The sequence below is a fragment of the Pleurodeles waltl genome, chromosome 7 (assembly GCF_031143425.1).
Source record: "Pleurodeles waltl isolate 20211129_DDA chromosome 7, aPleWal1.hap1.20221129, whole genome shotgun sequence".
NCBI classification, from domain to species: domain Eukaryota; kingdom Metazoa; phylum Chordata; class Amphibia; order Caudata; family Salamandridae; genus Pleurodeles; species Pleurodeles waltl.
This window is the reverse complement of record NC_090446.1, coordinates 966,988,002-967,011,531: the sequence shown is the minus strand read 5'-3', so window position 1 is coordinate 967,011,531 and position 23,530 is coordinate 966,988,002. Positions and strand designations below refer to the sequence as shown.

The following is a 23,530-nucleotide window of genomic DNA, read 5'->3' as shown; positions in this document are numbered from 1 at the left end:
CTAATTTCTCAAGTGAATCACTCTAGAACTCTGACCTGTAAATACTGAGGAACTCGCTTGCAATATTGTTCCTGGAGTATACATTAGCATTATATGAGCTTGACTATCAATTTGTCATTGAATTAGGTGTAGACTCCACCTGGACCGTCATTGGTTTCTGAATAATCTGTGGTGCCGCTGAACTGTAATACTCAGTGCAGAACTAACAACAGGAACTGTAGAATATATCACAGGCTGAGCTACAGTTTGAATCACAGGTATCTGAGTTACTGTAGTAGTAGGAACATTAGTTGCAACCTGAACTTGACTCTGTGTTACCACAACTGGAGGTACACTTGGACTAACAATAGCTCCTTGATTTGTCTCTTCTGCTGCATATGGAGGAGGACGATTTCTCAATAATTGTGTTAGAAATTTGTTACTGCCATTAGTAAGTGATCTTTTCATTTCATCTGACCTCGACTCAGTTACTTCAGAATTCTTTTTCTTCATCTTTGATCTGACATTGTCCCCTTTTGCTTGTGAAATTGCAGAAATCCTTCAATACATTGCAAGGTTTCTGTTCTCCAAAACTTCTGCTCACTATCCCATTCAGATTCTAGCAATGTTTTTTCAGCTTTTCCCATTCGTATCTCAAATTTTAATTTCTCTGGTTGTCTGGCTGCTAGCTCCCAAATAGCTAAGGCTTCAAATTGTGCTGGTGTCGGAGGGGGCTTTAATTCATAAAGTACTCTTCTCAAATTTTCTAAAATTCTCATATTAAAACTTCCATGAGCAGGAAACGCTAAGCTCCCTTCCTTCTCTGTGATTTTGCACCACTGTTTTAATCAAATACATGCTGATGAATCTTTCTCATCAATTACTATGTATGCAGGTGTCCCTTCTGACAGGGCAATTTCTCCTATTCTATTTGGAATTGAACCATCTCCTCTTATCGCACTTTTTAATGGTTTGAAAATTGTCATTTTTACCTTTAATAGGGCTTAAAACTTCAAATTACATTCAAAACAGGAAGTATTTCAATCCCAGAATCCTTTTCTCATGCTACTCTCAACCAATAGTTGTTCACGGTTGTCCACAATCCGTGTACAGCACCTTTTAACAACCGACCAATGGCAGTGTGGACGTGACACTCACTCACACAGCGGCTGACAAAGCCTTGCGGCTTGTTCGTCAAACTCGATTCACACCAAAAAGTAACTGCAAAATATTGCGAGCGCTAAAAAAAAAAAAAAAAAAAAAACATTAATTAAGCTGACTTGCCTGCTTACTACACCGAGGGCTCTATCACTGTGGAGGCTGTGTGGACATTTCAGCTGTGGCCTTTCGCTCAAACAGCTACTAATCCGGCTGTGGCTTTCTCTCATGCGCAAGTAAAATTTGACCTGCAAATCTCCCCTTGACTAACACTAGATCCTCCTTTGGCACACAGGAATCATCTATTATCTGTGGAAGTAACACTCACTTAACACGCATACTAGGAATACAACAACACCAACTGCTGACAAGTAAAAAACAACAAACAAGTGTCTCATACACTTGTACAATACTCCGAAGTCTTGAACCTTGGGCAATTTAGAAAACTTCCCTGCTCTCACTCTTTGGAGTATGCAAACTCCCTACTCAACTACGTTGGAGTACACAATCTCCCCACTTCTCTCATATATCACAATTCACCTGCGATTTGCCAAAGCATTGCAAGCGCAAACTATACTTAGAACTAAGACAACACTGGAAACACTGGGAACATACCAAATCTCACTGGGAACATACCAAAAATAAGGATGATCTCTCTCCTATTGAGACAAAACCACATCTAAACAAGAAGTGGCAAAACCAAATCTCTCTAAACCAGGATGACCCCTCTCTTATTGAGTCGAAACCATCCTCTGCTACCAAATTCTGGGAGCGTGTGACCTAATATCAGGCTAAGTTGACACATAATAGGGCAGTGACATCTACTTCCCACAGAGGTCGACTCAAATCTTTTGACCCAGTCAGGAGTAATAAGATCATCAAATCAAACAATGGGAACTAATAGCCATATACAACAACAATATTCAATGAGGAGTCAGTAATTTATACTCACCATGACCTATGTGGCCATGAATCACCACACCAGTTTCGTAAAGTTTAAGCATTTATTGACCTTATATTAACAATGCTAAAGTCACATAAATGATGTGCAAAACCAAACGATACAGGCTGTCTAAAGCGTCTGGGGAATCTCAATCTTATAAGAGCAATTACCATTAAACACTCCAAAAGAATTATGTAGAATAACAAGAGAATTATTTGAAAAATAACAGCAGTTTTCATTAGCTGTGCAGATTAATCAATCATAATCAATTAATAAACATTCAGATCAAATATTGGGTCAGACATCCTAGCTACTAAACTCTAACTTGAAAAGCATGTGTGAGGCTGGGCTTTGTCACATACAGAAATTAAAAATGAGACAAAAATTAATTAGAAAAAAATCTAACTATGACACTAACAAAAATGCGGTTGGATTTCTAAAGGGAAAAACCTGCAAAGGAAAAACAAATGCACATTGGTTATCCCTCTCCTAAATGAGACAGCAGCTAGCGAAATCTTCCACAGTATAGCACAGGAACAGCAGGTCTTCAGCAATCAGGATCAGGAATATGGAAAGGGACAACAGTTCAGTAATGTTGGGCCTAATGTATCTGAACTGTTAGAATCATAAGTAGCTAGACAAGAGCTGAATAGCAGAACTAAACTGAACAGAAACTAAACAGAATCTGACTTACATCACCTAAAACTTTGCTAAATTAAAGTCCCAAAAGTTACTAGCTAAGCTTCTATTGGACAAGACTATGAGGTGTGATAGTGAACAAACAATTGAGTTTCGTCTGAGCTTCAGTTGTATCTTTCGTCATTCCTCTTACGCTCTTCTCCGGTCTGCAGTTTCCTTAAAAATCTAACTTTGTAAAAAAAACAGCACAGAACATTACATTTACCTAACACTACTTCCTAACAGAAATTAAGGCCCATTGTTAAAACTTGCCATTATTATCACAAGGAAGCACGGAGTTAACAGAACTGAGAAAGCAGTAGCTTTCCACTGTGAACTTTCAATAAGGTGTCTAATAAATAATGTTTGCAAAAGCATTTCAGTAAAGTCAGCATAACATTTCAACACTGTGCTTCTGGAACAATGCTAAAACGTAGGCCTCTCCTAATGCTAAATTCATGAAGAATAAAACAATTCCAATAATAATTTCACATCATTAGTTTTGTTCATTAATATTAATCATTATTGTCAGTATATGTAGTTATAATTCATCAAAATACATTTTCACAGTCCTTTATAATGACAGAAACCATGTCAGCCACATTTTAAACATGCATGTTTTACATTTCTAGTACGAGTTTCTCTAAATTAGGTATTTTAATACACATTATGTGTTAAGTTTTGGTTACTCATATTTTATTAACAATGTCTGCTCTCTAACACTACCTTGGTGGACATGATGAGGAGTGCACTGAAGATGATGTTACAGGAACTTGTCCTTAAGTGGAACAAAGTAGGTTATGAGAATGATGGCTCTAGTCTTCCAGCCTACGAGCTGATACCCTCTGCTCATTCCATTCCTCTTTTTCTGACATAGGTAGTTGGCATAGGGATTAAAGAACTCCTTGTGAGTATGGTCTGTTTAGGGGGTGGAACAAATTGCCCAAATGGAGGCATCAGAAAGAGCATGAAGAAGATGGAGACAGGTGGGTAATCCACACTGCAAACATGAAACATATGAATGCTTTGAGGGTAGCGTCAGGAATGTGCTCCCTCAGAAAGAGAAGTCTGGTCTTATTGTGGTGTCTGGAGACTTGTTACAATAGGAAGACTTTCCCTTGTCAAACCTGAGCAAAACCTTTGATGTTCTCTCCCCTGGTGGGCCATCCAGACTACTTGCTTTTACTTGCCACAGGTCAGGGACAGGCTTGCTGGTAGAGTTTTGAAGCAGCCACTGTATTGACCTCCTCAGCAGGGCTACCTTTGGCTGACCAAGTCTTCACAGTTTCTGGTGATCCTTTTGGGTTGCTATGGCCAGTAAATCTCCCTCGAGGGAAGGATTTTGATGTGTACCTGTGTGCTTTGGATCTACATTTTCTTATAGAGTCCCATTTTCAATACATAATTGAGTGGCATACATACTATTTACACTATACCCTTCCCTGTGAAATTTGTGCATGGTGTGGGTGGCAGACATTTAGTTCACTGACCGACCACTCCAAGTAACCTTGCCCATCCACACTCCTATTTGTACTCTTGTTTTAACACTTAAGCTCCGTCTCTCTTACACAGGCGTCTCTCCTTTCTTCATGGGTGCTACTGGGCATCTTGTCCAATTTTGATCCCAGAATCCTCTGACTTGCTTGCGCTATGGGGTCATCTCCTAAAGGGTCACCTGTTGGAATAGACATTAATATAGCAGTCTGAGATGAGACATATTGAATCTTCCAGTTTAGATGCCTCATTGTCTTGCTGTAGGGAAAATGTTCTGCGTTTGTCATGCTGCATGCCGATGTTAGGTCCTTTGCTTTGTGCCTTCCAGTGTTTGACACATTGAGACAAGCTTTCTGATTCCCTGGGGCTGCTATCTCCATTATTACCACCAGAACAGAGCTCAGCATTAATATTTTTTCATTTTGGAGTGTTCTAGTATTCCACTGCCAGGCGATGTGCATTTGGAGAACTCTCTTATCTGTTTTGATAATTGACAGGACAGGGACAAGTTCTTTACATTTTTAGATGATTTCTTTTCCTCCTTTTTCAAGTTCAGTCTCACAAAACATGGGCAGGAAACTTCTCAAAATGTCCCTACCGTAACTGGTCCTCCTATAAGTATAGAGATCCTTTTACAGAGGGCGTCTCGGGGCTTTCGCATACACTGGCAAAATCATGTATAATCAGATTCTGGTCTTGGATTGGGGATGTTGCTCCAGCTTTGCTGGAAGATTTTTAGTGCCTCTTTTGAATGATGTTTGCTGTTCAACTATACATTGAGCTCATTATGCATGATCAGATTCTGGTCTTGGATTGGGGATGTTGCTCCAGCTTTGCTGGAAGATTTTCAGTGTTTCTTTTGAAGGATGTGTGCTTTTCAACTACACATTGAGCTCATACAGCCTGGCTTCATGTAACTCCCACTTCACAAAGTTATTGCTGATGGTACTTCGACATTCATTGATATTTTGCTGACTTCTGAGGGCTTCTCTTTTGATGTTCATTGTGAAGTTTTGAATCTCTCCTTTGCTGGATATGCTCTGGTATGCTCTGGTAGACCATTGTATGGGACCAAATAGTCTATTGCCTCTGAAGTGCATAATTTCCACCTCTATCAGTCAGATTATTTCTTGCTTGAAATGGATTCATTAACTTCTTTTAGATGTAGGTAAAAAGGGAGACCGCAGCATGTGAACAGGCTTTTCCTCCCTCATCTGGGGATGGAAGTTGTGTGTGTTTCTATGAAATATCTAGCTGGCATCAGGTCTTGATATAACTGTTCTGTTTCCAATTAATAGAGGCTGTTGATGTTTAGCTATTTTTGGGGTCTTTGAAGGCGTTTTATTAGGCCCTTTCTCTCTCATTGTGTTTTATCTTGTGGTTTTGACTCTTTTCTGAGGACCCTTTTGGGAATCTTTTGCTTTCTATATGACCGATTCTTGACGCTCGTTTCTGCCACTTGTCCTGATCTGATTTCTTTCACTTTCAACTGCGTTTCTTCCCTTTTGCAGATGTGATCTTTCTGGGTAGAAAGGGGTTGGGTGGGGGGGGAAGTTTATTACCTACTTCTATGCCAGAAGAGCGCCCCCCCCTTTACTTTCCTTTATTTTTTGGCTGCGGCCTAAAATGCTTCCTTGATCCACTTAACCTGCTTCCTGTCTTATACGATCTGTGGTTCCTCTTTTTTTCAAGCAAAGGCTAAGAGGCTTGATAAAGCCTACAGTGGTGTCTTTCCTTACCTAGACATCAGTGCTGCTCTCTCACTGCCGTCCCTCCACTTGATGTACCATTGGTTTATTGTTCTTCAGTTTGGGGTGATGCCTTTCTGCATTTTGACCATCTGCTGATGCTTACGTCTGGCAGATTTGGGACTTAATTAACAATAAGTGCAGAGTTCCTCAGCATAGTGACTTGTACAGGTTCTCCTAAGCCTCCATTATTGCTGACGGCTCCATCCATTACCTCTTCTAGACTAGTGTCTGAAATATGGTGATCCCTCTATTGTTGTAGAGGGCATGGCCACGATGCCTCACATGCAGGCAGGCATTTTTCTTAAACTTATTTTGAGCTGTTGAAAAATGTCCTCCTTACTGTAGCCTGCCAGCAAGATACTTACGTAAAGGTAACCAAACCATGGGTGAGGTGACTGGGATGAGTACTAGTAACACTATTGTGAGTAATACTCACTTTTCTCTGGACCTGCTCCTTCCCATCAGTTGTAGGCAATGTCTTATGTAGATAATACGTTTTAAAGTAACATTGTTACATGTAGGTGTTAAAATAAGCCAAAATAGTCCATCCAGTAGAGCACGTATCTTAAATAATAAAATGGGAAAACAAGGTATTGATCACTTTGGGTTGCAGGTTAGTGTTCCAAGACTGTCTTCTTAGAGGATCCTGTTCTCTATCACTGTTGCCCACTGGTATTAAGGCCACTTTGCATACCCCGCAAATTTATAGCATGCCAACTCTGCTGTTTGCTGTGTTCAAGAAGTCTATAGAGCTTTCCTTATGCTTCACTGAGACCGAGTGATCTGTTTATGTGCACCTGGGGCTTTGAAGGAATCCTTACCCTCTGCCCCTTTCTTTTTTCAGAAGTCTATAGAAGCCCATGGGCATTTCTGTGTTGACAGATTATCAGTCTCCTCTTGTCCCTGCAGGTATCGGTCTTGTCCTGAAGGAGGTGCGTGATGCTGGCTTTGAAAACGACACCTTGGTCATCTACAGTTCAGATAACGGCATCCCCTTCCCCAATGGAAGAACCAACCTGTACCGCTCAGGCATGGGAGAGCCCATGCTGGTGTCCTCTCCAGACCAGCCTGGGCGCTGGGGGAAGCTCAGCCAGTCCTTCGTTAGCCTGTTGGGTAAGAATGATGCTTTACAGTGTTTCCTGGCTAAGCGGCAAATTCTGGGAAGAAAATGTATGTTGTTAAATAACTCAGACTTAATGGTTTAATTTTACCATGTCACCACATTTAGAACAAAACCAGCCCAGAATGTAATTAAAGCTCCCTTAGTGTTAGTGAAGCACCCCCTTCCACCTTCAAGTTTGCTTTATCAAGAACCTTACCTTCTACATTACAACTACACATCCCACCACTGAGGGTCATATTTATGGGAAGGTGACACAGAGCAGCAAGTCACCTTTCTGCGCTGTGTCACCGGGAAAGGACATGAATGCACTGTATTTAAAAGAATACAACGCATTCCTGCTTTTGTCCCTGCATTTTGTGCCTGCACTGGTGCTAGGTGCAGTTTTGGGTGCCTAGTGTCAATGCAGGGACCCTTGCACCATGGTCCAAGAAGGCCTCTGTTATTGTGCACGAAGCGGCATCTTCCTGCACAAAAACAATTCTGCAGCACGCATAGAAAGAGAAAGTAACAAGGAGAAATAAAGAGATTTATTGTTGTCATGCCTCACATGGGATGGTGTAGCATTTTGGTAAATCTGAAATGCATCAAAATCCATGGATGTTGTGTGGAAACACCCACACGACACCCATGGAACTCCTCTCTGGGGCAGAGCAATGCAATGCAGCAATTTGTTCTGCATTGCATTACTCCGGATTTATCAAGCTCCTCGGCCCATGAAAGGTGGCCTTGCATGGCTTGATAAATCACGTTTTAAGGGTTGTCTCTGATGATGCAGCCCGTAAAACAGGATGATGTCCTACCCTAGCAAATTTTGCACTAGCCGAAACAGCACATTGCTTCTGATCCAAGGTGGTCTTTCACTGCTTCATAAAGCGCATGTTGGAGTTGCGTCTTGCATGCACCACTTTGCATGATGCAAGTCTGCTGCAACTCTCCTCATAAATGTGTTCCTGAGTGAATTTAATTACTAGTAAATCTCCCTATTAGCCAGCTACATTTTCTAAACCGCCACAACACACACACCTATCACAAACAATACTACAACTCAATACCCATAACCAATAATTACAATGTCACTTGCCGGACGGAAACTAGAAATCAAGGGAAAACACACCATAGCTCCTGTACTCTACACAAATCTATTAATTTTCAGAGACTCCAACACATAGTTTGACAAGACAAATCTAACCATAATCATCACAACTAACCTTAAATCCTTCAACAAATTGTTTCTGGCCCAACTCACTGCGTAGGACACGCACTAGTTGTCATAGTTTAACCCTTAGGACAAGTCACAACTCCCCGTAAGCTCGAATGACTACAACATAATCACTTTCAGGATCTACACACCTATTGGTAACACTTCAAATACAACAAACGCTTGTACAGAAAATGGAAAACACTAGACATCCAGCAACTCAACAGACCTTCTATAACTGGATCTCTACCTCACTGGACAAACAGATACTAACAAAAAACATAAAAAACGTATATAGGATTGAACACAAAAAGAACACTAAATGGTTTAATGACGGCATTGAAAGAATGAAAACACAATTTAACATACTACAATGCAATAGACAAAATCAGGAGATGAAGCAGACAAGCGTATGCTAAGGCATTATATCAGAGCCTACAGAACAGCCATCAGAACCACAAAAACACACCTCTACTCCACATGCATAACGCAGCAAACTGCCTTCCTAAAGTACTCCATAAAATCCTAACAGTATTCCAAAATTCTGAGTGCCCATGGGGCACACTCCACCACTGAATTGTAGTTTTTTTGGGGCTCCGGTGGCACAGTGTGCCAGCCCATATTTACAAGGCCGCACAAAGCAACCTTGCGTGGCTTTTCATGGCTTTGTAAATATGGACCCCCTTTCACGCACACCACTGCATGAAAAGGGCATTCCATGGGCGATGCTTTTGGGTGTTCCCATGCAACACCCATGGAACCCGAAGGAATCTGATGCATTCCCAGATTTACAAGTCTGGGAATGCATCAGATTCGTATACCACCTCAGGGGTGGCGTAAGAGTGACGCAACGGGGAGAAATATCTTTCTCCCCGTTTTTTCCTCTTTTTTGTGGTTGTTTTGTGCAGGAAGGTAACCCTCCCTGCACAAAAACAATAAGCCCCACACGCACAATGGTGCACGGGTGCCTGAGATAGTGCATGGCAGCAGTTTGTGCACCAGCACAAGGGAGAGGACATAAATGTGCAGTATCTTGTAGCTACAGTGCATTTCTGCCCTTTCCCAGTGGTGCAGCGCAGTGCAGCAAGGCACTTGCTGTGCCGCCCCGTGCAACAGGCCTTGTAAATGAGGCCCTGAGTGCCTAAACACAGCAACACCACAATCACAAGACTTCTGTGACAAAATCTCCAATTAATTGATCTCAACAATAAAAAAAGATTGAAAATTACCTTAAGGAGAAGACGGAAAACACCACAACAACGCATGACCTAACCACCCCTTAAAGGGACACCAATAATCGTCCATCAATGCATAATTTCAATACTCTGTCAAAAAAGATTTCCTCATGATTATCATTGCAGCCAGAACACTAGGATCGCCATCAGACCCAGCACTGCCAAAAATCTTTAAAGATATCCTTCACTCTGCCTTGTGGGGAGGTAGGCCGATGCCTACTCAACAAGTCCCTAAAACTAAGTTCACTCCCACCTGAGCTGAAAACCTCCTACAGTAGAACTGTCTTCAGAAAGAAAACTCTAGACCCATCCAACCCAGCAAACTTCAGGTACATATTTGTAGGAAACGTCTTTGAGAGATGTGTTTACTCAGCTGTCTAACTTTACAGGCCAGTATAGCTTATATCCATTTGGGGTGATCTAAAAATCACAGTGGAGAAAAAAAGAGAAGCTTCCTTGTTCAAGTACTCCACAATCTTGGAATCCGTGACAGTGTTCTGAAATGGAATGCTTCTTATCTTGCAAAGTCTAGTTTAGCTATCCCCCTTCACATCAACTCTTCAGACACAACACTGTGGCATTTTTGGGGGTCCATCATATCCCTCTACTCAGCTTCTAACCAAATCTAATTAAATCATACGATCCCTCCTGTTTCAACTATGCAGATGGCACCCAAATCATTTTAAAATCGGATAGCCCTGAAAACCTTACAATTCAGTAGATGTCTGCCTTTGTGTCAAAAACAAATGGATGACGAATAACCATATAAAGCTCAATGCTGTGAAGACACAGATTGACTTGCAGACAATGGCAAAAGTACCAACCTACCACTGTATGGCCTAGGGAAATTCAAGCTCCTCCAACATCGAGAGAAGGTAGAAACGTAGGAATAACCATGATTTTAGACCTATCCTTAATACTGCATGTCAACAATGTTGCAAGTGCATTCTACACACTGACAACACTATGTTGCATTCCCATCTTCCTTGCACACCAATATAAACTGCAAGCCATGCTCACACTCATAATCTCCAAGATTGACTAAGCCAACAGCCTATAACTTTGTGCACCACCATTCATCAAATGCAAAATACAATGAATCCAAAACGTTGCTCCAAGACTTTTTCTCTGCCTTCAGGCAAAACAACACAAGACTCTAGTCCTGCAGTCACTCCACTGGCTATCTGTAGCTTGTAGGGCAACTTTCAGGGCACGCTGCAGCATCCTTTGGCTTCCCAAGAAAAAGAACGCCATACATACAAGTAAAATTTAAGCATTACAGACTAAACAGAACACTGTACTTCAGTACACCTTAAGATAAGAAATCCGTAGGAGGCACTGCTTTCTCATTACAAGCCCTTCAAGTTCTGGAACTTACTTCCAGGCAACATTAGAAGCATTCAGGAGCATATACAGTTTTGAAGACAGTTGAAAACATGGCTATTTCCTAGATAGCTGCACCACCCACATCCTGGAAACAGAGTCCAGAAAACAGTTGCATCCTCAAGCGCAGTCCTCAAATTACAACCTATGAATTGCAAAGTGCTCAACCAGCAACTGCTTTCGATATGCAGGTAAGCTAAGAAGGGCTGACCTATGGTTCGCTCTGGCATTATATAGTTATCAATGGGCATATATAACAGTTAAGGCCCACATAATACGTAGCAGTCAGAAACAGGTTATAATTTATACCTCTTAAATTCACATATCTGCTATGAAGGTTGTTTATCACCAGCACTGCACTGTGAAAACCAGCCATTCCAAATGAACATGCATGGCATAAACAGGAAAGATTTGTCACACATTTCTGGACAATTTGGAGGACTTTGATGTAGTCTACCACTGCAGGTCTCATGTATCTATGCAATCTGACCTCTTCTTTATATTTCACAAAGACACTCAGATATGGGATGATCACGTTAATGCTCATCCCAGCATATCTCTCTACTTCCATCGCCCTCTAACCATGCCAGCACCGGACAACAACTATGCACATAGTCTCAACTGTACAACTTATGCAGGATCTAGCTAACTATATCATATGAAATACCATAAAGGAACCGGCAGAGCATTTCAAAGCTACCAGCATAATAAAAACAACATGTTGGTTTCTCACCTTTCATCATCCAACGTGCTGGTCCCATTACACGAAAATCGCACCACAGTGGTCATCGCACACAACATGGAAAACCTTCCTACATACGATCAAAACAAAGACAACATCCTTACAACCACACATCCTACATGGTGAGCATGTGCTTCAGCTCTTCACATAGGGTTAGTAAGTGCTATAAAAGTGTTGCAGTACAATACAGGAGTATAGAAATAACCAGGAAGTGTCTCCTACTCTAATGCTACCTAGATTCAGCACATTCCTGACCATGTTTCTTACAGGGTTTGTGTGACTGGGTTTTTCATTTACATATTTCCATTTTCACTGAACTTTGAACTCTTTCCATTACAGATATTACTCCCACTGTCCTAGATTGGTTCTCCATTCCATATCCGAACTACAGCATCTTTGGCTCGAAAACTGTCCAACTCACTGGAAAAACACTCCTGCCAGCGCTGGTGTCAGAACAGTCCTGGACCACAGTTTTTAGCAGTCAGGGGCACCATGAAGTCACTATGTACTACCCCATGCGGTCTATTCAGTACCAGCAATACCACCTTCTTCATAACATCAACTTCAAAATGCCCTTTCCGATTGATCAGGACTTCTATATCTCTCCTTCCTTCCAGGATCTACTCAACCGGACCAGCATGGGACACCCCACATACTGGTTCAAAACGTTACATCAGTACTACTATCGGGAACGCTGGGAGCTGTTTGACCAGAGCACAGATCCCTCAGAGACCAGAAACCTAGCTTCTGACCCTCAATTCTCAGAGCTTCTAGAGATGCTGAAGGCAAAGCTCTGGGCCTGGCAGTGGGCAACATATGACCCTTGGGTGTGCGCCCCAGATGGAGTATTGGAAGAGAAACTCTCACCACAGTGCCGCCCACTTCACAATGAACTGTAGATGTCTAGCAACTTTGAAGCATGTCAGAGAGACAGCCATGGCCATTGATGGGATCTTGAACTAAACAAAACTATAGAACATGAATAGTGAAAATCTGCTGGGTCTAAAGGCTACAGTTATGTAACAAAAAACTAAAGCCCATATTTATACTTTTTTTGCGCCGCATTTGCGTCGAGTATTTACCTTCAAACCTCCTACAACAATTATTAATCATAGATTGGCTCCCACTGATGCCCCAGGGCCAGACTGTTATACCTTGAAAACTGTAGCTTGCCCTTTGTGAATTATATTTTTAGTAAAGCACTGTGATTACATAACTCGATATGTTTGTGCCAAATAAACTTCACATGGCCCCAGAAATGAAAGAGTCCCTTTTATAGACATGCTTCTGTCCTCCAAAGACTCATAGATTCTTTCTGAGTAAGAAGGAACCTTCAGCTTCTGATTCCAAGTAGTCTGAGTTCACTCCTTGTCAAATTGTTGAAAATGTTACATCAGCCATGACTGCTCCTATTGGGACATGTATATGCTGGACATTGCCCCTAGGGTAGTGAAACAAGCAAAGTAAGTGGTCATAAGTTATTCCAGGCCTCTATTATCAATGGGCTTTAGTTTGCTGTTGGCATAGAAACACCAGTACTGACACACAACGGGCACATGCAGCTTTCTCTAAAAAAGAATTGTCATGATTCTACACTCTCCAGTGGTTGTTTCTCTCAGATGTAGTGAGATCTAAATATAACAGGATCATAAACGGTTATCCTCAAGACACAAGGAACGTGTGCATCACAACAAAGGACAATGGTGTAAAGAATAAATACATGGCCACTTTTAATAAATTATAGCAACAATATTCTGAAGTCCAACATGTTCTGTGCAAAGTGAGCATAGGGTAATGGTCTGTGACAACAGGGTCTGTACAGCGGGAGCATGGAGAATTGTCAGAACGGCTGCTACCGGGGTTCCTGTTCAATCCACACAGTCCGTTTTTGTTCATCTCCCACTGCTGCCTTTACATGATTGAGCAGGGAGTCTATGTCATGCCAGCTGTCTGGGGGAATGGTTCTGTACAGGCAGGGGAGTTTGTCAAGACAAGACTCCTCTCGCTTGGAACACTCCAGCAGCAAATCTTCAGAAACATCCAGCTTGTGCAGATATTTCCTTAACAGAAAGAGAGAAACTGAACCATTATCATGTATGCCTACATCAGTGAAAACATACAGTTCTAGAAAAAGTTAGATATTCTTGACAACATCATAAATACAATCCTGTTTCCCATGTTGCTAGCCTCCTGCACTTCAATATATTTATACCCAGTGCTTTAAATGGGCCGGTACTCTCCGGTACCGAGTACCGGCACTTTTTTATTTTGAGAGGGAGAGTACCGGCATATCTCAAGAAAAACGTAATACTTTTAATTGGAGAGTACCGGCACTTCTCAGAAACAAGCAGGTACTCTATTACAGAGTACCTGCACTTCTATTTTTCCATTTAAAGCACTGTTTATACCAATTCCTGATATCACTAGCATATGCTTAGGGGTGTCACATGTTCCCTATATGTTACTGGCCTATCACACATGGGAGTTTCTGTGACTGTCTTACAAATCATAGATTCTGGTATTTTCCGTTTTACTGTCTACAGGTATCTTTGTAACAGAATTTTCCCTTTGAGTGCAATGTCCTTCCACCTTCTAGCTTTCTGGATGTTCTACCTCAGTACACCTTTGGCCACTGCACCTCCTGAGAAAATTAGATCACTCAGTTTCCTCCAGTAGCCTTACAACTGTAAATGCAGAAGCTCTGTGAAATCTATAGGACAAACAACTATCCCAAACTACTCATGGTCACCCTCTCACACCCTGGACCTCTGAAGAATGCTGATCAGCCCATCACCTGCACAATCCGCCACTCTTTTAATTCTTCAAAGCAGTGGCTTTACCAGGGTAATAAACCAACACCCAAGGAATTTTCAAGGCAACAGCTTACCACCTTATGGACCTACAATGGCAGTGTAACTTCTGAGTCATAAAGTATCCTGAAGTCAGAGCCTGTATAGTCAGTCCCTAGACTACTGAAGCCATTGTGCGTCCCATTCCGTGTATCCCACAATACTCTTCCACCTTATTCCTTGTACTCACTTCAGCCGCTTGCAGGTCTTCTCGTTGATGGGGATCAGCAAAATAATGGGATAGGTCTCAATCTGATGAAGGGCTCGCACACAGTCCACACTCATGTCCAGGAGGCAGTGAGCATTCTGCAGATGGATATGGCACCCATTAACATTTTTTCCTCACATCATAGCTAGCATCACATAGCTTTGGAACATGTGTAGTTTGGTCTATCCCTCTACACCACCTAAGCTTCCTACATTTGATACTGATGTGGTAACAAGTAAGATGCTGAGATAAAATTAAAATAAGCAAAAAGTAATTTGGATTTACTAGCACATGTGCATTCTGGGACTTCTTTGAAGACCTCATTGACCTTCTCCTTAAATTTTGAGCCTGGTTAACGAGTGAAACGTTTGCAGAAATAGTATCTTCATTAAAATTCTCTATCCCCAATTATTATGTAAGAAAAATGCAGAAACCCCCATGGAAATGCATAAACCCATGTATTCTTTACTAGTTGGGTTGTTCACTTTTTATTTTTATCTTAGTGAAAGAACAGGCCAGAACTGTTCCATTAACTCGACCAATACTGTGTTGCTTTACCCTTTCCCATTGTTAATCCGGACCCACTTAAACCCCCATCCTTGCTCTGCTGCTGTACCCTGTACGTTGTCAGTCTAGTCCAAATTCCTTCTTTGTAGCATTTTGGCATTTAATTTGTCTAGGATGGAGTGTTTTGTTTGGTGATGGGCCAATAAGGAGATGATGGTGTTGTATGGCCTTCCCCCTTTTGTCCATGTTCTTCTGTTCCTTCCTCCATAGTCCGCGGACATGAAGTTATGGTAGAAGGAAGAAGGCAGACTGATGAGTTGGGTAGGACAGAGACCATGGGCTTATGTGGTTTCTACTTCTGAAAATAGACGTCCAGAATATTGTGGTACAAGAATACCGAAGACAGAATATCGAAGGACTATGGCCCATATTTATACTTTTTGACGCTAAACTGCGCTAACGCAGTTTAGCGTCAAAAAGTTTAGCGCCGGCTAACGCCATTCTGAAGCGCCATGCGGGCGCCGTATTTATTGAATGGCGTTAGCCGGCGCTAGCAGACCGGCGCTGCCTGGTGTGCGCGAAAAAAAAACACGTACACCAGGCAGCGCCGGCGTTGGGGAAAATGGCGTTAGGGCGTCTTAAAATGGGGCAAGTCAGGTTGAGGCAAAAAAATCGCCTCAACCCGATTTGCGCCATTTTTTACGACGCCCAGACGCCATTTAAATGACTCCTGTCTTATTAAAGACAGGAGTCATGCCCCCTTGCCCAATGGCCATGCCCAGGGGACTTCTGTCCCATGGGCATGGTCATTGGGCATAGTGGCATGTAGGGGGGCACAAATAAGGCCCCCCTATGCCACAAAAAAAATATTTAAAAAAAAAAATATATACTTACCTGAACTTACCTGAATGTCCCTGGGATGGGTCCCTCCATCCTTGGGTGTCCTCCTGGGGTGGGCAAGGGTGGCAGGGGGGGTCCCTGGGAGCAGGGGAGGGCAGCTGTGGGCTCATTTTGAGCCCACAGGTCCCTTAACGCCTGCCCTGACCCAGGCGTTAAAAAGAGGCGCAAATGCGGGGTTTTTTGCCCCGCCCACTCCCGGGCGTGATTTTTGCCCGGGAGTATAAATACGACGCATTTGCGTCGCAGTCATTTTTTTAGACGGGAACGCCTACCTTGCATCTCATTAACGCAAGGAAGGCGTTCACGCAAAAAAATGACGCTCATTCCTCATACTTTGGCGCTAGACGTGTCTAACGCCAAAGTATAAGTATGGCATTCGTTTTGCGCCGAATTTGCGTCGAAAAAAACGACGCTAATTCGGCGCAAACGGAGTATAAATATGCCCCAAAGTATTGCAAAGTAAATGCATAGAGGGAAGCATAGATTTACTAAGCCTAACTCCACATCACATCTACATACCTTGAAAAAAGAATATATATATATATATACATATATATATATATATATATAATATCCCCCAAGTTACATATATGTAGCGTTAACTATTGAAAATCTAGACTGAATTACCTATTGATACTTTATTCAGGTGTTGAGATTCAGGATATTCATCATTTAAGTGTGCGAAAAAGCTTGCGGTGATCCCATCGACTTAGAATGAGTAAAGCAATATTGGAGTTGCAAGCAAGCCAAATGATAATTGAAGTTCAGGCATTTTTTTCAATTTGTCTTAATCTGAATCAACCCATAGCTACATGGAACCAGATCCTCATCTCTCTCTAGAGCCAGAGCATCTAGCATCATTGTACAGACAGGATCAGATATAGCAGCAAACAGAGTGATGGATTCCGCTTAAGTGGCATATGAGACTGGGATGAGTAAATTGGAGGACCAAATAAAAATGTGAGAAGCTTCCAATTTAGAATTTATTACACTAGTCTCACTGGGTACCCAGCCCTCTGTAAAGCGCTGTCAAAGGTTGAAATCTCGACAAGCCTGACTCATTATAGTGTGCACTATTGGAACGTCACTTTTGTTTTTTCCATACAATACTTAAGAGCAGAACACCTAAAACATAGCCTACCTGCTACAGCAGATCTTAATTGTAGTTTTGATGTGTCTTTCTGCTTTATGTGGGCAGCTTTATACATTTTAAGCCAATATACAGTAAGCTAATGTTTTATTACATTAAGACAACATTCTTGAAGAGAGGTATAGTCCCATTCTTGTTGAAGACAAGGTCTGCTTGTATGCTTACAGCTGCTGAAGGCTGCCCCATGTCTTCACTGCCCATTTTGTGATAAACTATGTTCTAATGGTCTAGGAGTGCTCTACTACGGCAAACAGCATCTTCTTGCACTGCATCCCTTCTAGGAACCTGATGTCTCTATTCTGTCGCCCATTCAGTCTCTCTACCAGTGTTTGGAAAATGTAAGTCGTCTTTCTTCAAAGAAGTCTTTATAGTCACAAGGTATATGGTGGCTCCTCCTTAGGCTGGAATTGCAAATGGGCACCGACTCCATGTTAGATTGTTTTTGCCTGGCAGGTGAGAGTAGGATGAAGTAGTCAAAAAAGTGTGGTGCACATATGAAATGTCAAAGGTTTTTGTACAGGAAAAAGAGATCTGTATTAAGGTCTATATGCTCTAGGGTAGAGGGAGGGCACGTGTGAATCTATAGCCAATACAAATCTATACCTAATACGAACGGATGCTTACAAGGTAAGTAACATATTCCATTCCTATCATGTGTTGCTGTAGATCAGGGGTCTCCAAACTGCAGCCCATGGGCCACATCTGGCCCTCTAACAGATTTTATCCAGCCCATTTTCAAAAACCACAGATTCTGATCATCAAAGGGAAACATATATCAATTTCCCGTAGCATCCTGTAGGTAGCTGCAGAGCCGTTTGAATCTTCTCTATTGTAAATTTTGGACCAGCAATGTTGCATATACTGGATCTTTAAAGTTCCTAGTGCAGACAGTCCACTCTGCAGAAAACTCCAATTGACATAATTGTGTAGAAAGGTGCAGACAGATTTTATTGTTGTTCGACCTTTATTAATGGTTTCAGTTTATTTGCTTTATTTTACTGAAGTTCTTTCTAGGAGTGTGTTTACTTTTCTCATTGTGTGCCACAAATCCTCTTTTCTTGTAAATTTGTAAATTTTCAATATTTATAATTAATTAAAAAATGAATAGCCTGCTTTTCTTATCTACAGTTAAGTAATAGATTTTTGTGTCAGAGCATTTGTTAATGTGTGACACTTTCACTCATTATATATCATGTCTCAGTTTAAGCACTGCATTGTTTCTTCATAACTGTCACATTTCACTTTTGTTCTGAATCATATCATTACAAAAAAAGATCCAAGTAAAACTTATTCATTCATTTGGATTTTATTCATTCGTTTATAATACGATGTGGCTCTCGTACTGAAATGTTTAGAGGCTCCTGCTGTAAATTCACAAGCTCTGCACAGACTGTAAAACAGTTCCTGCAAATGAGTGTGGTTAATGTGTGAATGGGGCAGAGATGTGAAACACCGTCCCTGGGACTGTTTTGCCAACTAGAGCGTGCTGCATAGCAGGGATATCAACATAGTAATGTTTAGTAAATGTGTGTTGGGTTGACCAGGTAGCTGCTTTGAATATGTCAGCTAGTGGAAGACAGAACTTGCTTGGTGTTTTTGCAGCAAGCCTGTATGTACTTGACTATCCACCCACCAATTCCTGCTTTTGAAATTGGCTGCTCTTTCTGGAGGTCGCTAAAGTCTAAAGACGGAAGGTCTGCCTTGTGAAAAGATTTATTTCCATTAATGACGTACATGAGAGCCCGCCTTACATCTAAAGGAGGTTAGGCTCACCCTGTCACATTTTCCGGATGTGGGGAAAAACAAGAAAAATCACCTTTGGCAAAAGTTTAGGATTAGTCCTTACAACCACCCTGTTGATGCGAACCTGAATGTAAGATTCCTGTAGCACAAGTGCTTACAATTCACTAAGGTGTCTGAGTGAAGCAACTGCAACTAGCATTGCTCTATCCAGAAGCGCTACTGCACAGGGCAGGAATGTAGAGGCTCGAAAGGGGGCCTATGAGTCTAGAATGGACTACATTGAGAATCCATTTGACCTAGAGGCACCCTTGAGGAGATGACTCCTTTAAGACCTTCCTTAAAAGCATTAATGACCAGTATGCACAAAGGGGAAGAGTGTTCCCTGGTCTTCATATAAGCTGCTATGGATCCTAAGTTGAGTCAAATGGAGATATATGCTAACTCAGAATGTTGTTAGTGAGAGGTGAAGCAAACAATGTTTTTATACCCAAGGTTTTAATGGATTACGGTGTTTTGAAATACAATAATTAACAAATCTTTCCCATTTGGCCGCATACTGTTTCATCCAAAAGGAGGAGAGGCAGGGATTTGCAAGGCACCCATTGCCTTTCCAGTATCAGTATCTTTTTTTTTATCTTTTTCAACATATAGTCAACCTGTGGCCAAAATGGGTGTTTATCCATGAAAGAGCAGGTTGATCAGATGTTGTTGCACTTCGGGTTTAAACCAAGATTTGCAACATTTTGGTAGTAATCTGAGTCATCTGACTTCTTGGTGACAACACTGCAAAAGAATATCAACTTTAATCTTCAATCGGTGTCGAAAAGAAGAATGGGAATAGCAGAAGAAAGCATTGAGAGGTTTCTCAATACTGAAGTTCTGGTCATGCATGTACAAACCTGGAGCCTAAAAAAAGCTGTCATGAAAGACTTCTTGGCAGGAGTAAGCAGAGCATGTGTATCTACAGCAACACATGCTATGAACATATATATATTTATATTCCTAAGCTACCCATCACAGAGATTTGGCTTTACAAATATACATTTCAGTAGCCCCTCCCAGGGCTGTCTCCAGTCTGCTTTTGTCTTGGTGAGAATGTGCTACAATATTAGTGACAATGGAAGAGAAAAGAGAAAGAAGACAGAGTGAGTTTCACCAGAGCAGGTTTTATATATATATAAATATAACCTAGTGGCGGTCACCGCAGTAGTTTGAGTTAGGACCATGTTTTCATAGAGGAAGCGTTTTTTTAATTGTCTATATCTTTGACACTGTTTGACTATTCTTTACAAAAAACAAAAGTGCCCTGGTGATCCTTTTTACACATAAAAAGTTTCAAGGCTTCAGCCAAGTCCCACAAAAAAGTTTTTTAAAAAAAGACTGGTGGCCAGGGGAAAGTCACCCTGACCTCTCAGCTCTGAAGTAAAATATATATATATATGTTCGGTGGCATGTGTAGCTGCAGATACACATGCTGTGCACAGTCCGCCGTCTGGTGTTGGGCTCGGAGTGTTACAAGTTGTTTTTCTTCGAAGAAGTCTTTTCGAGTCACGAGACCGAGGGACTCCTCCCACTTCGGTTCCATTGCGCATGGGCGTCGACTCCATCTTAGATTGTTTTTTTTCCGCCATCGGGTTCGGACGTGTTCCTTTTCGCTCCGTGTTTCGGGTCGGAAAGTTAGTTAGAATCTCGGAAAAAAGCGTCGGTATTGTTCCGTTCGGTATCGGGTTAGTTAGAACAAAATCGACACCGAATTTTGAAGAGCTCCGGTGGCCCTTCGGGGTAATTTCCATCCCCCGTCGGGGCCTGGTCGGCCCGACCGCGTGAGACTTCAAGACTGATGGAACGGACCCCGTTCCGCTTCTGTCCAAAATGCCATAGTAAATATCCATATACAGATCAGCATTTGGTCTGTAACTTGTGCTTGTCCCCCGAGCACAAGGAGGATACGTGTGAGGCCTGTCGAGCGTTTCGGTCCAGAAAGACGCTGAGAGACCGAAGAGCCAGGAGACTACAAATGGCGTCCACGCCCACAGGTCCACATCGGTTCGAGGAGGAAGAAGAAGAAACTTTCTCCATCCACGAGTCGGATTCCGAAGAACTCGACGACGAAGAAACATCAACCGTGAGTAAGACGTCGAAACAAAAAGCTCACGAAAAGACTGACAAAGCCCAGTGGACGCCACCGCCAACAGGCCATGGCTTAACCCGAAAAGTAGGTGACCGTCCATCGGCACCGAAAAAGGGCCAGCTGGTGTCGAAGTCATCCGACTCCGGTCAAGATACAGGCACGCAGCAATCTCGGGCCCGAGAGAGTGGCGCAGAAAAGATTCGGCACCGAGACAGCGGCACCGAAGTTGGTCGGCACCGAGAGGGCACAACGCAGAAAAGGAAAAAGATTTTGGCGGAGCCGCAAAAATCAGCAGAAAAGGTTTCGGTGCCGAAACATCCGGCATCCGAACCGAGAATTAGTTCCTATTCAGAGGAACAAGGACTGTCCTCTCAAATGAAAAAACACAGATTTGAGGAGGAATTACAAACAATAGAGCCAGATCACACGCAAAAGCGGCTCTTTATTCAAAAAGATACAGGGAAGCTCAGCACTCTTCCCCCAATCAAAATGAAGAGGAAACTTGCCTTCCAACAAGAAGACAAGCAACCACAAGCAAAGGTTGTAAAGAAAGTAACTCCACCACCTTCTCCACCACCATCAACTCATGCATCACCGGCGCAAACTCCACCATTAACACTCACCAGCTCATACCACAATGAGCCAGGATGATCCAGATGCATGGGACCTCTACGACGCTCCAGTATCGGACAATAGCCCAGAGTCGTACCCAACTAAACCGTCACCAAATGAGGACAGTACATCATATGCACAGGTGGTCGCTAGGGCAGCCGAATTCCACAATGTATCACTACATTCGGAACCTATTGAGGATGACTTCCTCTTTAACACCCTGTCCTCCACCCATAGCCATTATCAAAGCCTTCCCATGCTCCCAGGAATGCTAAGGCACTCAAAACAAATATTTCAGGAGCCAGTTAAAGGCAGGGCCATAACTCCAAGGGTGGAGAAAAAATATAAGGCACCACCAACAGACCCTATATTTATTACAACACAACTGACACCGGACTCAGTAGTTGTGGGGGCAGCTCGTAAGAGAGCCAACTCGCATACATCAGGCGATGCACCACCTCCGGACAAAGAAAGCCGCAAATTTGATGCAGCGGGAAAAAGGGTGGCAGCACAAGCAGCAAATCAGTGGCGTATCGCCAACTCGCAAGCACTCTTGGCGAGATACGACAGGGCTCATTGGGATGAAATGCAACATTTAATCGAACACCTACCCAAAGAGTTCCAAAAAAGAGCGCAACAGGTGGTGGAAGAGGGACAAAGTATCTCAAACAATCAGATACGGTCTTCCATGGATGCAGCGGATACAGCTGCAAGAACAATAAACACTGCAGTCACAATAAGGAGGCACGCATGGCTGCGCACATCTGGGTTCAAACCTGAAATACAACAGGCTGTGCTCAATATGCCGTTTAATGAACAGCAATTGTTTGGGCCGGAGGTGGACACTGCCATCGAAAAACTAAAAAAGGACACCGATACAGCCAAAGCCATGGGCGCACTGTACTCCCCACAGAGCAAAGGCACATTTCGGAAGACACCTTTTAGGGGAGGGTTTCGAGGTCAACCCACAGAAACCAATACCTCACAAACAAGACCACCTACCTACCAGGGACAATATCAAAGGGGAGGTTTTCGGGGACAATACAGAGGAGGCCAATTCCCAAGAAATCGGGGAAAATTTCAAGGTCCCAAAACCCCTCAAAATAAACAGTGACTCACAAGTCACACAACCCCTTCACACAACACCAGTGGGGGGAAGACTAAGCCAGTTCTACAAATCTTGGGAGGAAATAACAACAGACACGTGGGTCTTAGCAATTATCCAACATGGTTATTGCATAGAATTTCTCCAATTCCCTCCAAACGTCCCACCAAAAACACACAATATGTCAAAACAGCATATAGATCTTCTAGGACTAGAAGTTCAAGCATTACTGCAAAAGGACGCAATAGAATTAGTACCAAGTCTACAGAAAAACACAGGAGTTTACTCACTGTACTTTCTAATACCAAAAAAGGACAAAACTCTGAGACCAATACTAGATCTCAGAACACTAAATACCTACATCAAATCAGACCACTTTCACATGCTCACATTACAAGACGTAATCCCACTGCTCAAACAGCAAGACTACATGACAACATTGGACCTAAAAGATGCGTATTTCCATATACCAATACATCCTTCACACAGGAAATACCTAAGGTTCGTATTCAAAGGAATACATTACCAATTCAAAGTGTTGCCATTCGGAATAACAACTGCACCAAGAGTCTTCACAAAATGCCTAGCAGTAGTAGCTGCACATATCAGAAGGCAGCAAATACACGTGTTCCCTTACTTAG

At 42.4% G+C, this 23,530-nt stretch overlaps 2 protein-coding genes across 5 annotated transcripts in view; one reads left to right on the top strand and one right to left on the bottom strand.

Annotated features, from left to right (window-relative positions):
* The window catches only part of SGSH (N-sulfoglucosamine sulfohydrolase), a 158,330-nt gene extending 144,906 nt beyond the window's left edge, over positions 1-13,424 (top strand). Inside the window, exons 7-8 of the mRNA XM_069199723.1 lie at positions 6,913-7,116; positions 12,024-13,424. Coding sequence (XP_069055824.1) covers positions 6,913-7,116; positions 12,024-12,583 — 764 coding nt within the window. The 3' untranslated portion in view covers positions 12,584-13,424. The remainder of the gene's footprint in view (positions 1-6,912; positions 7,117-12,023) is intronic.
* A 112-nt stretch (positions 13,425-13,536) lies between these two features.
* The window catches only part of CARD14 (caspase recruitment domain family member 14), a 469,582-nt gene continuing 459,588 nt past the window's right edge, over positions 13,537-23,530 (bottom strand). For all 4 annotated transcript variants that reach the window (XM_069199715.1, XM_069199719.1, XM_069199718.1 and 1 more), the window contains 2 exons: positions 14,724-14,839; positions 13,537-13,744 (listed from right to left, as the gene is read on the bottom strand). In XM_069199715.1, coding sequence (XP_069055816.1) covers positions 13,537-13,744; positions 14,724-14,839 — 324 coding nt within the window. The remainder of the gene's footprint in view (positions 13,745-14,723; positions 14,840-23,530) is intronic.